The following is a 14,835-nucleotide window of genomic DNA, read 5'->3' as shown; positions in this document are numbered from 1 at the left end:
GACCATTGTTTCCTTTTAGCTCCAGCGAGGGGATAGCAGAGATCGCTGGCTACGGTTAGCACATGTTTAGAACCTAAATCCTGAGTCTCAAAAACGGCACCAGGTTCCGGAACATCAGTGAGATTTGACTTCTAGCATTTCCAGGAAGGTGTAAGTAGGGTGCCGCTAAGCACCACAAAGTCGGGGCTCAAGCGCCTCGGAGGGGCGCTAGGACCCAGGCACCCTCCGGCCTTGGGACCTTTGGAGGAGTGAAGGCAGTGGAAGCTCAGATTGGCAAACAGAGTCTCCTGGAGAGACCAGACCCTTCTTGGCGGTGGGAGGGGTGGGAGGTGCATGGTGCAAAGGTACAATAGTCTGGTGCAGCCGGGGCACAGACACCCGCACCGGCTCCCTGGGACAGCAGCAGGGGGATCGCGGCGAGCATGGACCAGCAGCACAGCGCGCGCCAGGTGAGCCCAGCACATGGCTGCAGAAGGCTGTCCCAGTGCACAGGCACAAGCTTGCAGCCCTCCCTAGACGTGGCTTTGAACCCCTGGTGCGGAGAACGCTCTTTTCTCCTCCTCCCCCACCTCCCCCGTCTTGCAATTTCTAATCCTTGGTGACAGTTCCTGCACAGGGTCTATGCCCGGCGGCAGCGACCACTGCTTCCTTGCCCGGCAGTGCCTCCTGTTGCTCTTCCCAAGCTGCCTCCTCTTCTCCCGGGTGTGGGGGCACCTTTGCTGTTCGAATGCTTTCAATGGTTTCAGTGGCTCAGCAGATTACCTGCTTTTCCGGGAAGCGGGGGGCATAACAGCTTTAGCCCTCGGTGCGGCGCGGTGGGGTTACCCGTGCAGGTCCGGCACAGGTGTGGGCGGCTGCACGCATGCCTGGCGCCTCCTGCCGTTGAGGACTCCGTGCAGTTCCTGCATAGGTCTTCTCCAGGGCGGAAGATTCCCATCCTGTCCAGAGCGAGGGGAGCAGAGGTGCCTGGAAAAGAAAGGCTGTCTGTGAGGATCCTCATGCCCGGGGGGCGGGCAGAGGGCAGGGACCATGAGACGGGTGAGGGCAGGGAGATGTGGTCTAAGGCTAAGTATTACCACACACTGGAGAAGGAGGCAAGAACTGAATTCCAAAAGAGGCAAAGTCTCGAACCTTGTGCAATCTTCCGATGCCTGTAGGGTATCCATGGCCGTCTGTAAAGCTCCTGGCACCGACACTGGCTTGCTTGCTCCAGGCTGGGGCCGGCCCCCGGGCGAACATGCTTGTGGGGCTCTGTGAGCTGCGCGACCAAGGGCCTTACAATCACTGAGTGAAGTCTGCATCTCCCTCCAGGGCGTGGGGGCTGGCCTGCCTGCTCTGAAGCTTCTTTGGCAACCTGAAGTATAAACCTGCAATGGCCTCTCTAAGAGAGTCCTCTTCCAAACTTCCAGCTGTTGTTGACTGCTGAGAGGCCGCAAACTCATTCACCCAGGGTGCCGGGGAGACATGAGGCAGTGGGCCCGCCCCCGAAAGCTTTAGAATTTGCCAGTTTGCTGTTGCCAGTTCCTAACTGCCCTCCCGACCTTGAACAGGCTATTTTAACTTTGCAGAGGCTCAGTTTTCCAAGAAGTAGAAACTTTAGAACGATAAATCATCACATGGTGGGAAGAACCGGGGTTGGGAGGCGGGAGGCGGGAGGCGGGAGCTGTATGAACTGCCCAGCTACGAGAACCTCAGGCCACGTGTGCTGTCTCAAAGGCAACCCCCAGGCCTGGGGTCTTCTCTGACCGCAGTTTGCTAAGTTCAGAGACAGCCTACTGTCGTCGTCTTCCTTACAGTCTTGCCACAGCTTGTACCAAGTTCCAAAAAAGCATTTATGGTCTGAAGACTCACTGCATCAGAAGTGTGGGTAGACTGAATTTTGATTCCAGGCTAGGAACCTTTCAGGCTTAAAGGTCTGTGGAAATGGACCCAAATGGTATACTCTGGTGGACATTACAGAAAGGTCTAGTAGAGCTTGAAAATGGCTACTTAACACTAATGTCTTCACGTTAAGACCCTGCTTGGCCAGTCTCCCACAGGCCTGAGGAGAGGGGCCCCTGGGGAGAGGGCCCAGTGTGCTGCAGATCTCCAGGAGGGTGGCATGTGCTTCACTTACTCCTGATAAATACAATTTACTTACCCGGGAAAGACTCAGTTAATATTAACTTCTCATACAAGCAGTTTATCAGTTCAGTAATGAAATAATGAAACTCTCTTTAGAAACAACATTGAATATTGGAATGCCTTATATTGCTAGAGCTTAGTAGAGTAAACACTACTTAAAAAGGAAAAGAAATACTAGGTTGTTTTTTTTTCACTTTATTTCAGGATGAGAAATAAGCAGAATAATTGGTTTACAGTGTTTTTTTTTAAACTAGACAATTTTTAAAGAAACAAAAGAGCCAAAGTAAACACAACTCAAGACACGAGAAATCTTGCTCCTCCAGGTTTTCAGAGAGTATCATGGGATGTGAATGTCCATCACACAGCTGCAGTGCGCGTTCTCCTAACACTCAGTCTCAGGAGACGTCCTCAGCCTCTGATGAAGGAAGTGCTGCACCTATTTTTCCAAAATTTTCAGATAGGAGACCCATCATGCAGCTAGTGGTTGGTAGAGCTGGGCCAGCTCGCTGGGTTTGGTTACAAAGGTCCAACTAAGCACAATGAAAGAGAGAGTAAAAAGGGAGCCCGAAAGTTTAAGTGTAGCTTATACACGTCAGTGCACTTAAGTCCATGTATCTTTCATGAGTGGGAGTTCTCTTCATCTTTGATATTCTTGTTTTTATCAAAATGACATTACTTATTTTACGCCAGGGAAGAGACTGACTCTTTTACAACTAAATAGACCTGAGCCAGGAGTATGAATCTATTTAGTCAATTTCCTGTAGATTGGGCACTTGAATTACTTAAACATATATATTACTAGCATGGTAGGTTTTTCCCCTTATTTATACATGTGTGTCTTTTTACGTGTGTGTGTGTGTGTGTGTGTGTGTGTGTGTGAGTATCTATTCAGCTATTTCTAGTAAGTCAGTTCCTAGTGGTGAGATTGCCATGTCAAAAGAAGCATGGTTTCTTTGGATGTGCACTTTTAAGCCCCATGCCTTTCCAAACCATCAGTCCTTCTATTGAAGTAGCTTTGGTCTTTGATGTATCATTTGATCTGAAGGGATCTCAGGTATACTATCTATGACCTAAGAGTGGTAGGTTGTCAAAGTCTTTCCAGCTCTAAGATTATGCAAATATATGCAATTGGAGGTTAAACAAATAAAACAATCTGTATATGATTATATTTTACACACAGAAATATTTTCATTGTTTAGCTTTAAGTTTATGGAACTTTATACATGAGTACTAAATTTACAAACTTTCCTCCAGTTCCTCCTTCATTTACACACACACACACATTCTTTTTTTTCTGTCTCTTTCACACACACAGACACACACACACACTGTTAGGTATACCTACTGGCTCCAGTTAGTGTTGCCCTTATGTCCTTCTCTTTAGGGCTTACTGTGGATAAGTGGAGACCAATCAGGGCTATCTCTCAGAAGAAAACTGATACTTCCCTCTCCACAGTCACCGATTGCCTGCAGCTCTGCCTCTATGGTAGAGCCCTGTTTAATATTTCCTTATCCATGTTGCCATGCCAGCTGGTTTGGTCTTGTGCAGGCCTTGTGTGGACACCACATTGTTAGGAGTCATGAGTGTAGTTGCCCCGACATGTCTAAAAGAAACTTTTTCGCAGTAATCTTCCATGTGCTCAGGCTCAGGTTCTTTAAGTTCCTCAGCTGTGATGTCCCTGCAGGGATTGTCTTGTAGGTGTCCCAGCTGGGGCCCTTTCGACCAGTTGTGAGTGTCTGTAGCTCCTTTGGTAATGGATAGAAGGCTAAGTATTTAGAACACAGGGAGGCTATATCAAGTTAAGAAAATGGCAGCAGTATGTCCTCCTGTGGGATCTGTGACTTCTCTTTCCATGTGTTCTTGGTCAGGTCTGCAGGACAAAGAAGGAATTTCCTCCCACTGAGCAGGCCGGAAGTCCCATTAGACAGCTGCAGGTTACCTCTGAGATCTAGGCACCCCTATCGCCCATCGGTGATAGTTTGCTGAGGTAATTCTTGAACATAGACCCCACGTACTCTGGTGCCCTGGCTTTTGTGAGGTGGATTTGTGTCCTGGAAGTAGCTATGCTGTAGCTATAAATCAACCTTGCAATTTCAGTGGATTAAATAAATGGTTTACTTCTCACGTTTTATGTCCAGAGTAGGTTAACAGAGTGCTTGCTCCACATAGTCTCTCGGGGAACCAGGCTCGCAGAAGCTCTGCCACCTGTAATTCTACCACAGAGAACATATGGTCTTGATGACCTTATGTCAGGGAAGACAACAGACAGGGTCCAAAATTAACAGCTGTTGTTAAATGTCTCCGCTAAAGAATGAAGCTCAATTCTTTGTGTGTGTTTTGGTAAAAACTAGTTGTATGGACCTTATCCAGATACATGGACACAGAGAAGTATTCTTTTCCTAAAAGACCAAGAAGAAAAAGAGGAGATGGAGGAGCATGGGGAGGAGCAGGAGGAGGAGAAGAAGAAGAAGAAGAAGAAGAAGAAGAAGAAGAAGAAGAAGAAGAAGAAGAAGAAGAAGAAGAAAAAGAAGAAGAAGAAGAAGAAGAGAGGAGGAGGAGCAAACGGTACATACAAAGCAATCTATATCAATGTGTGAAGGCAGATATAACAAAGTACCAAAGCTTATACAGGAGAAATTTGATTCCTCACAGGAATTTAGTCTTATTGACTAGAAGCCCAAGATGAAGGTCCTGGCAGGACTGGCTGCTCTGAGGACCTCACTTCTTGGCTTACAGATAGCCATCTTCTCCCTGTGCCTTTATCCAGTCCTTTTACCACATGTCTGTGCTCTGATCTCTTCTCACAAAGACACCAATCACATTGGATTAAGGTCTGTGCTAATAACTTCACTTAAGACTAATTCCCTTTTAAAGACTCTGCCTCCAAATATAGTCACCTTCCAAACTACTTAGGGGTCAGGACGTCAGCAAACTTGGGGCATTACAGTTCAGGTCATGATGCATTGTTTCTATTAAATAATACGTGAAAAGATGTAGTCATGCCGTTATTCCAAGAGCCCTGTAAATTTCTAAAACATGGAATTAATTTTCTCTTTATATCTCACTTATTTCCCTGACCCCTGCTTTCACAGAAAGTGTTTTTTTGTTTTTGTTTTCAGTTTCCTGGCATTTTTTATAAAGGGCTTGATGTTAATAGGTGCACCAGGTATCTTTTTATTACTGGGGGTGGCAGCTGTGTACATGCAGGGTGAAGGGAGACCGAGACTGAAAATGTGGGCAGTCTGCGAGCCCTCCTATAAGGCCATACATACCATGCACACTTCTATTTATGGACACGGCTCCTGGCGTAAAGCTAAGCGAGGGCAGTGGTGAGGCTTGTTGTGTCTTGTGGATTGATCACCACCATGAATCTGTGACCATGCTGTTGGCTAGACAGCATCTGATAAATTGCTGTTAGCCAGGCAGTAGCTGTAATGGATTTGTCACTGTCTGTGAATTTGTAGATAGTTTTGGCTTTTTGTTTTCAAATTTTCTATCAGGGGATGCACTGTTGATTAATTAATGATGACGATTATTTCAAATGGTTTTGCTATAGTTTGACATTAAAACTAAAAGTCATTATTTATGCAGAGTCAAGGAAATAGAACATGGGGTATAAACTTGATATTGATAAAGTAAATATTTGTCAAGTGAAGGAATGATGAAATCTCAGCTTTGCTTTCCTAAGTCTAGTTTACAAAGTACAAGCTTTTAAGAAAGACTGCCTGCAAGTACATATGGCGATATTTATGTTTTGTTATTGAGATGTCTACAAAAGGATTATCTATTAAATGTGAAGTAACTAACTGGAAGGCAAGAGAAATTGCCTAACCCCTGGGATAGATAAAAATTACCGAGAATGAGAAACCAATGGATCAATTTGTGTATCTTGTAGTCTTGTCCTTAGGCTGTCATATTGGCTTTTTGTTGTTGTTGTTCTTGTTTTTTGTTTTTCCAATTTGATCACTTTATAGCCTGATTGCAGCCCCTTCCCTCCACTCTTTCCAGTTTCACCCTCACATCCCCTTTTCACTCTCCCTTCTCCCCCTTCCCCTCCTCCTCAGAGGTACCCCCTGGGTACCAACCCACCCCGGCACCTCAAGTCATCAAGTTGCAGTGGGACTAAGTGCTTCCTTTCCCACTGAGGCTGGACAGGGCATCTCTTCTAGGGGAAAGGGATCCAGAGGCAGGCAACAGAGACAGCTCCTGCTCCCATTGTTAGGAGACCCACATGAAGAACAAGCTGCACATCTGTTCCATATGTGTGTGTGGGGGGGCTGTCATGTTTAATGGACAGCAAGGATGAACAGCAAGGATGTCCATTAAAAAGTGGTGCTATTTTGTATGCCCATGTGTCTTAGATGTGATGAGATCTAACAGTAGTAGCGAGAATCAGAACCAGAGTCCCTGTCTCACAGACTGTGGCCCTTTCCCTTCACTCAGTGTGTACATTCTCTGGCATGGTATTGTCTGGCCTCGGCTCTCTGACTTGTGACACAGTCACATACATATCCTTGAATTGAGTGTCTTTTTAGGAGTGAGGTGCATAATGTCTTAATCTCTTTGGATTACTATAACAAAGATTGGGAACTTTATTAATAGTTCAGTAAGACTAGAAAATGTGAGATCAAAACATCAGCACATAGGGCTTTCTGGTGAGGAAGGCTGTCTGCTTCCAAGGTGGCATTCTGTTGCTATATGCTCTAGAGGGGGAGTGCTGTCTTCACATGACAGAAAGGACAAAAGATAAGTGACACATTCCCTCTGCAAACCCTTTTAGTCACTGTAATCAATCCATTCGTGCAGGTGCAGCCTCACAAAGGGCCACCTCCCTTATTGCTTTGGGGATTAAATTGCTAACACATATATTTTGAGGGACAGAGGCAGACTATACCATTTTTTCTTGGCCTCCAAAATTCATGTTCTTTTTACATATAAAATATACTTATTCCATCCCAACAGCCCACAAAGTCTCAATTCACTCCAGCACCAACTCAAAAGTCTAAAGTCCAGAGTCTTATCTGAATCAGTTGTGAATGAGACTCAAAGCAAGAATAATCCTAAGGCAATTTACCCTCCAGCCATTGGCCTGTGAAATCAAACAAGTCCCTCAGTATAGGCATTTCCACTGTGTGCACATTAGCCTGCTTTCTATTGCTATCACCAAATATTGGGTAATTTACAAAGAAAAGAAGTCCATTTATTTCTGAAGAAATTTATTTAGTTTTATTTGTGTGAGTGTGTTTTTCTGAAGGCCTGGCTCCCGAAGAGGCTGGATTCCCTGGAACTGGAGTTGCAGACAGCTGTAAGCGGCCATGTGGATGCTGGGAACTGAACCCTGGTCTTCTGCAAGAAGCAGCCAGTGTTCTTAACTGATAAGCCATCTCTCTAGTCCCAGAAATATATTTCTTATGGCTTTATGGTCTTGGTATCAGTCTCACCCCCATGGTGCCACTAAGCATGGTCATGTTTGGGGACTCTGCAGCAGCCCAGTCTCATCTCTGCTCAGCATTACCCAGTTAAGGGACTCTGTGGTGGCCCTGATTCTGCAGCAAGTCCCTGCCCAGGCCCCCTCTCTGCTTGATGTATCTTTTAAAGTATAGGTCAAGGAGGAATATGGCTCAGCTTCTGAATGTACACAGCATTAACACCATGTGAACACCACACAGCTTTCTGCTTGTGCCCTTGATCAGTGGCTTCCAGAGAATGCCCTCAGGTGAGTCCTAGGCAGCAGCCCACCCCACCCCACAAAAGTTCCCTCCCTCTGTGGAGCTCTGGTCCCCTACAGCGGGATTGTGGCTTTATAATGGGAGGGGGAGCGGCTCCAGCTGCTAGCCATATTCTCTTTCCCTCTGCCATGTTATCCAGCAAGAAGGCCCACACCAGAAACTGTGCAGGTGCCAGCACCGTGCTTTTAAGTTTTCTGGCCTCCAGGAACCATGAACCAGCAGTAAACATTGGTAACGTCCACATGATGCCAACTCTGTAAGAGCACAGGGGTTGAAAGGATTGAAAGGCTAGCTGTCCAGCACATGTGTGCGGAGCGAGGCCCTGCGGAGGCCATTCCTGAGGCACGTGGTTTCCTAGAAGGAAGGCGACTCAGTAAGTACCAACATTCATCGGTTCGTTAGCACTGCACACTCTCCAGGATGCCCTGTGGGTTATGCAGTAAGAAAAAAGGATTTCTCTACATTTTTAGCACCTGTTTTCTACTTCCACTTAGAATTCTTTAAAGAAAAATTTTAGACCATTTTTGTTTACAGCACAGCACTTTAGAAAGCTGGTGAGTCATCCTGGCCCTGGCCCTGGCCCTGGCAGTGAGGGAATGCTATCAGGAAGACTTGAGATGAACCATGTTGACCCAGGACCTCTTTGTCAGAGAGCCCATTGTCCAGAATTTCTGCCCAAAGACACTCATTTTCATGTCCCCAAGAAAAAACACTGTTTTATTATAGAACAGCACTTTCAGGGGACAGAGGCCACTAGAGCACGCTCACCATCTGTCTTTCATTGAGCAGATCTTGCCATCTAAGGAAGGGCATTTGGGATCTTGTGATATGGCATGCACCCGGAGTGCTCGTGCTGTTGCTGCTGTGTTGCGGCATAACTTCTGTCAGAAAGGCTGCAGCTCACCCACAGATCTTTGCGGCAGCACCAAGGATCCCCTGGCTACAGAAACATGTGGGGTGTGGGTGTGGGGATCAACAGAACAGTTCCTGGAGGGGAAGGACCAGAATGAGAGAAGGGAGCAGTGTGTCACAGCACACGGGGTCAGCAGCAATGTTGTCTGGCGACAAGGCTGTGTAGTGACCTCAGAGCTCAGGCCTTAGTGAGTTGCCACTCACTTCTGTCCCAGCTCAGTAGGCTCATTGGTAAAAAAGGAAGCCTCCAGGAGAAGCAAGGAGGGAAGAAGGGTAGGGTCACTATTATCTGGTCCCACCTGTCTCAGATGGCCTCTTGCTTCAGTACAGGTATAGCTGCACCATCCTGTCTTCTCCAATCCCTTCCCTGGCCTCTAGAGCAGTGGACTTAATGCTATGACCCTTTAATACAGTTCCTCATGTCATGGTGACCCCTCCCCCAAGCATAAAATTATTTTCATTGCTACTTCATAACTGTAGTTTTGATTCTGTTATGAATCATAATGTAATACCTGAAATGCAGGAGATCTGATATCTAAACCCTGTGACGAAGTCATTTGAGATCCCAAAAGCCCACAGGTTGGGAACCATGGATTCTTTTTTTTTTTTTTGAAGACAGGTTTCTCTTTGTAGTCCTGGTTGTCCTAGACTTGCTTTGTACACCAGGCTGGCCTCGAACTCTGCCTGCCTCTGCCTCCCTGGGTGCTGGAATTACAGCCATGCACCACTGTGCTGGGCTGCTTCAGAGGGATTTATCCAGATTGTAGACTCTCCTTTGCCTCCACCACTGTCATGTGGGTTGAAATCTGGAGAGATATGGGAGTATGGATGGTCGGAGAGAACACGTGCAGTCTGGGACAGTTGCTTCCCACTTTAGTTTCTCATCAGTAAAAGGGGCATATGGCATCTAGGAAGCTTCCCTTTAGACTTGACCTTACAGTATGGAGAAAAGGTCAAGAAAGAGAAGAAGGGAAGAGGGAGACAGGAAGAAGGAGTCAGGTGATGGCATGGCCGGAGGAGCATTGCAGGAGAAACTGGCAGGACTTCCTGGGAGAGTCTGAGCAGTGCCCTCCTGATATAGCAAGAAGGGAGGGGTCCTTGTTTCATAACACGCCAGGTCAGACCTGAAGTGAGTGGGGGGTAAGCCATGTGGGTATTTGGGGCTAACAGCAGGTGCGTGGGGGTCGGGGGCTAGAGGAACCGCTCTTGTGTTCAAGCAAAGCAGTGAGACCAGTGGGGCAGCAGCAGGGGCAGCATTGGGGGCTTAGATAGCTAGACTGTGGAGACCTGGTGATCCCAGAAAGAAGTGATGGCGTCTGGCTGAGATCACAGGCGGCTCATCCAGCAGCTCTTGGAGAGTGTCCAGGGGAACTAGTGAAGTTAAGAGATGAGCTGAAGAGGCCACTGCCATAACGCAGGCTAGAGATGATGGTGCCTTCTGCCAGGCTGGTAGCAGTGGGGATGGTGAAACACAGCTAGATTCCGAACCAGTTATTTGCAGGTGGGTAGGACACAGGACGTAAGAAAGATTCTACCTTTCATAGAATCTCTCCAAAGTCCTTTCCAGAGCTAAAACAGGGTGAACTTTTACCCTCACTCCATTGGTCAGGTTTGCTACCCATGCACACCTTTTTCCCCTCATATCCTTATGAATTCTTCTCCATGACTTGCCTCAGATAGTCTGGGCTGATATCAAGAGTGACCATAGTCTGAGGAGGTCTAAAGCTAGACCTTGAGTGAACAGTTCACCATGTGATGGTAAAATGAAGGCTCTTTCCTCTGGATTTTGAAAACCTTGAGATTCTGTAAGATAGCGATGAAAGAGACATGGGATTATGCTTTATTGACTAAAAAATATTGCTCATAGTAACTGAACCAGATTAGTGTGGAAGGTGAGAACCAGTGAGTTACAGGGATTATTTTATAAAGATTTATCTTTATTTTATGTGTATGTGTAAGTGCCTGTTTATATATGTGTACCATGTGTGTGATGTCTTGGGTGCTAGTGGAGGGCATCAGATCCCTAAAACTGGAGTTGTTTCCGGTTAGAAGCTACTATGTGGATGCTGGAAGCTGAACTGGGCCCGCAAACACTCTCAATGGCTGATGCATTTTTCTAGCCCCCAGAAATCATTTTTGGTACAAGGGATGAAAGGTAGAGAGGAAATTATTCTGTTCTAGTTTCATTGTGACAAGCACTGTGATCAAAAGCAAAGTAGGGGAGGAAAGAATTTGTTTTATTACAAATCACAGTCCACTGTTAAGAGAAATCTTGGCAGGAACTTGAAGGCAGGCTTGCTTGCTATTCTACCCAGCATTATCTCTAACCAGGGAACTTAGTCACTGCCTAGAACATATAGCAGAAACCATGGACAAATGCTGCTTCTTTACCTCTCTCACAGGCTCATGCTCAGGTCACTTCCTTACAGAATCCAGAGCACCTGCCCTGGGTTGGTGCCACCCTCCATGGGCTGTATACCCAGATATGCCCATAGGCTTATCTGGTTAGGTGCCTCAGCTGAGGCTCTGCTCTGAGATGGTCTGGGCCATGCTAAGTTACAGTTAACAACTAGCTAGGACACACCCTGTAATAACTTAGTGGCCTGTGCCAAGCAGGAGTCACCACAAGGCAAGAGCGGCTATTCCACCAAGTCTGGTTTACCTCAAGGGTGACACAGAAGTACTCCTGGGACCTTACTGTCACACGGCCCCATGGAGTCTGCCTGGTATCCATGGTTGCTTTTACAGGTCATTCTCCTCATCCTTCTGGGTCTAACATGTGAACAATCGGTCTGACCTGTTGTTCAGACTGTCTGTAGAATTGAAACTAGGAAGGTTTTCAACATCTATTCTAGAAAACCACATCTGGCTGGTGATTCTATAGATCTGAGAATGCAATGACGAGGGTGCTGAGCTGGTATTTTCTTATGCTTTGCAGTTAAGATGCATCAGTCTGTTCACAGGGTGCTAACAAAATATCACATGCCAGGGCGACCTAAACAACTTAAGTTCAGTTCTCACAGTTCTGAAGGCTGAAAATCTAAAGCTAGGATGCTGGGCGCTGGGTGCTGAGTGTTGGGTTTCTTCTGGAGTGCTGTTTTTTTCTGACTTGTGCACACCTGTTATTCTGCTATGTCTTCACATCACACACACACACACACACACTCTCTTCATGTATGTGTGTGCGTGTGTGTGCGTGTGGCATGTATATGTGGACATGTGTGTATGAATATGTATGTGTGCATTTTTGTGGGTGTGTATGTGTGTGCACAGTGTGTGTGTACATGTATGTGTGTGTGTGTGTGTTTGTGTGGTCTCTTTTCATAAAGACACCGGTGTTATTGGATTAGGGCTTCTCTTCTCTAAGTAGTCCCATTAGGCTGTATGACTGCAGCTGGAAATTTGGGGAGATAGTTTTGTTTATAACAGCTAAATACTACATGTTAAAAACAACTTGCTTAAAGTCTATCTACAATAAATTAAAAACACCTTTCAACGTATACAATTCAGGAGTTTATTTTTCTAAAATGTGGTCTCACTATGTAGTCCTGATTGGCCTGGAAGTCACTATACAGACCAGACTGCCTCAAACCCACAAAGATCCACGTGCCTCTGCCTCCTAGGCACTAGGATTAAAGGTGTGCACCCCCCCCCCCTTGACTCCGTTCTTAAGTTCTGTGTAATGTGCCGTCACGACCATAGTGTGATTTAATCCAGTTCCAGTTCCAACTCAGCTTTCTTGGAGTCAGTTCACGACCAGAGTTGCCAAGTACCCATTGATCTCCTTTCTGTTTTGGGAACAGAGTTGCCTATGTCAGCGAGACAATGTATGAATTCTGCTGAAATGCCCATCACAGCTAGGCTCAAGGGTTTGAACATTTGGGAGGTTATGGAACCGATAGAAGTTGAGGCCTGGTGAGAGGAAGTGGGTCCCTGTGGCGACAACCTTGAGATTGTACAGATTGCCCTGTTTCCTGTCCTCTTCTCTGCTCCCTGTGCCGCTGACATGTCAACAGCAGCCCCGTGTTTCTGCTGCCTCAGCCGAGAACCATTCCTGCCTCCATGCTAGCCCCACCATGATGGCCTGAACCTCGCCTTCGCACCACAAGCAAATTACAACCTTCCTTCCTCCATCTGATTTGTATCAGGTCTTTGGTAGTGAGAAAAATGGCATGTATGTGCCCTTTTGTGGCTGCTCTCTTTCACTCAGTCTGCTATTGTTTCATGTATATTGGTGTAAGTAAATCTGAAGTTTGTCGCTCATATCTGTTAGTTTTTCACTTGATGGGCATACCACAGTTCATTTATTCCTTGGCTAATGGCCCTTCGAGTTGTTTCCAGTTTGGAGGAAGCATTTAAGAAGCGGCCACAAACACCTTTAGACACAAATGTGATGGAAGTGGCGTGGCTCTATGGTGAATGTGCTGCACACTTAATTAGAAAATTTGCAAAGTGATTGTACCGTGTATATGAGAATCTGGAACAAGTGCACGTAGCCATTGCAATGGCCATGAAGTGAGGTGTCCTTGTGTTCATTTGCATGTCACTGATGACAGATGGTGGCATTTTCCCATGCGTCTTCTGTCCATTTTTATTTCTGATATTGTGACATTTTAAACATATTTTATTCTATTTTTAATTAGGTTGTTTATCTTCTGATTGTGCAGGGATGTGTGGGGGGGGGTGATATGTATGTGTGTCTGTGTGTGGTGTCTATGTGTCTGTGTCTGTGTGTGGTGTCTATGTGTCTGTGTCTGTGTGTGGTGTATATGTGTCCATATCCATGTGTGTGTTTCTGTGTGTGCAGTGTGTGTATGTGTGTTAGCTGTGCATGTCTCTGTGAGTGTGTATGTCCACCTGTGTCTATGTATGGTATATATGTATGTGTATCTGTGTGTGCATATGTGTACTTTGTGTGTGCATGTGTGTGTGTGTGCACATGTGTGTGTCTGTGGGTGATATATATCTGTATCTGTGAGTTTATCTATGTGTGTGTATGTGTTATTGGTATTGATCCCAAGGTCTTGCTTAGGCTAGACAACACCTGTTTCCAGTCCTGTGAGGTAACCATATCCCGGGATACATTTACCCCCTAGTCAGTGAGTTACCTTTCCTTTTCTTTTTAAAAAATTATTTATTTAATTACTTTACAGTCTGATCCCAGCCCCCTCCCACCTTCCCTCCAAGTCCCGCCCTCATGCTCTTCTCCCATGCCCCTTCTCCTTTCTCTCAGAGAAGGGGAGGCCTTCCCAAGGGTACCAACCCACTCTGGCACTGCAAGTCGCAACAGGACCAAGCACGTTCTCCTCCCATTGCGGGCAGACAAGGCAGCCCAGCTAGGAGAAAGGGATCCAAAGAGAGGTGACCAAGAGCCTCTGAGCCTGAAGTTGCCACTTCCTACAGCCAGGTGGGGCTTCCAGTGGAGGGAGGGAGGTTTGATGGTTTTACCACCCATTAAACCTTCCACCCCAAATTCCACCCCACGAGAAGCGTAAGGGTAAAGATGGAGCAGAATGACCAACGAATGACTGGCCCAGCTTGAGATCAACCCCATGGTTGATCTTGACATCCAACCCCTGTCATTATTAATGATACTCTGCTATGCTTGCAGACAGGTCCTTAGCATAACTGCTTCTGAGAGGTTTCATCCAGCAGCCGAGAGAAACAGATGCAGAGACCCACAGCCAGACAATAGGCCAAGCTCGGGGAGTTTTGTGGAAGAATGGGAGGAAGGACTGAGGGAGCTGGAGGGGTCAAGGACACCACTGAAGACCTACAGAGTGAACTAATCTGGGCCCATGGGGCCACACAGAGACTGAACCACCAACCAGAGAGCTTGTCTGGGCTGGTCCTAGACCCCTACACATATGGAGCAGATGTGCAGCTTGGTCATGTGTGGATCCCCTTTTCCTTTTCTTAAATGCACTTTAGAAGAACAGATTTTAAGTTTCTGTTGAAGTCCCACACATACGCTTTTCCTTTCAGCAGCACGTTCCTTTTATATATATTTTTCCTAAACAGTCTTTGCCAACTCCACATTTGTAAACATCTGTATTTAATTCTAGAAGT

The 14,835-nt window shown here is 46.4% G+C and overlaps 1 protein-coding gene across 2 annotated transcripts in view; it reads left to right on the top strand.

Annotated features, from left to right (window-relative positions):
- The first annotated feature begins 282 nt into the window (after nt 1-282).
- Pde8b (phosphodiesterase 8B) overlaps nt 283-14,835 on the top strand; it is a 211,788-nt gene continuing 197,235 nt past the window's right edge. For both annotated transcript variants that reach the window (XM_055598357.1, XM_055598356.1), the window contains exon 1: nt 283-449. In XM_055598357.1, the coding sequence (XP_055454332.1) occupies nt 423-449 (27 nt within the window). In that variant the 5' untranslated portion in view covers nt 283-422. The remainder of the gene's footprint in view (nt 450-14,835) is intronic.

The sequence above is a fragment of the Psammomys obesus genome, unplaced genomic scaffold, assembly GCF_907164565.1.
Source record: "Psammomys obesus unplaced genomic scaffold, mPsaObe1.curated_primary_1811, whole genome shotgun sequence".
NCBI lineage: Eukaryota > Metazoa > Chordata > Mammalia > Rodentia > Muridae > Psammomys > Psammomys obesus.
This window is presented reverse-complemented; position numbering and strand designations above follow the sequence as displayed.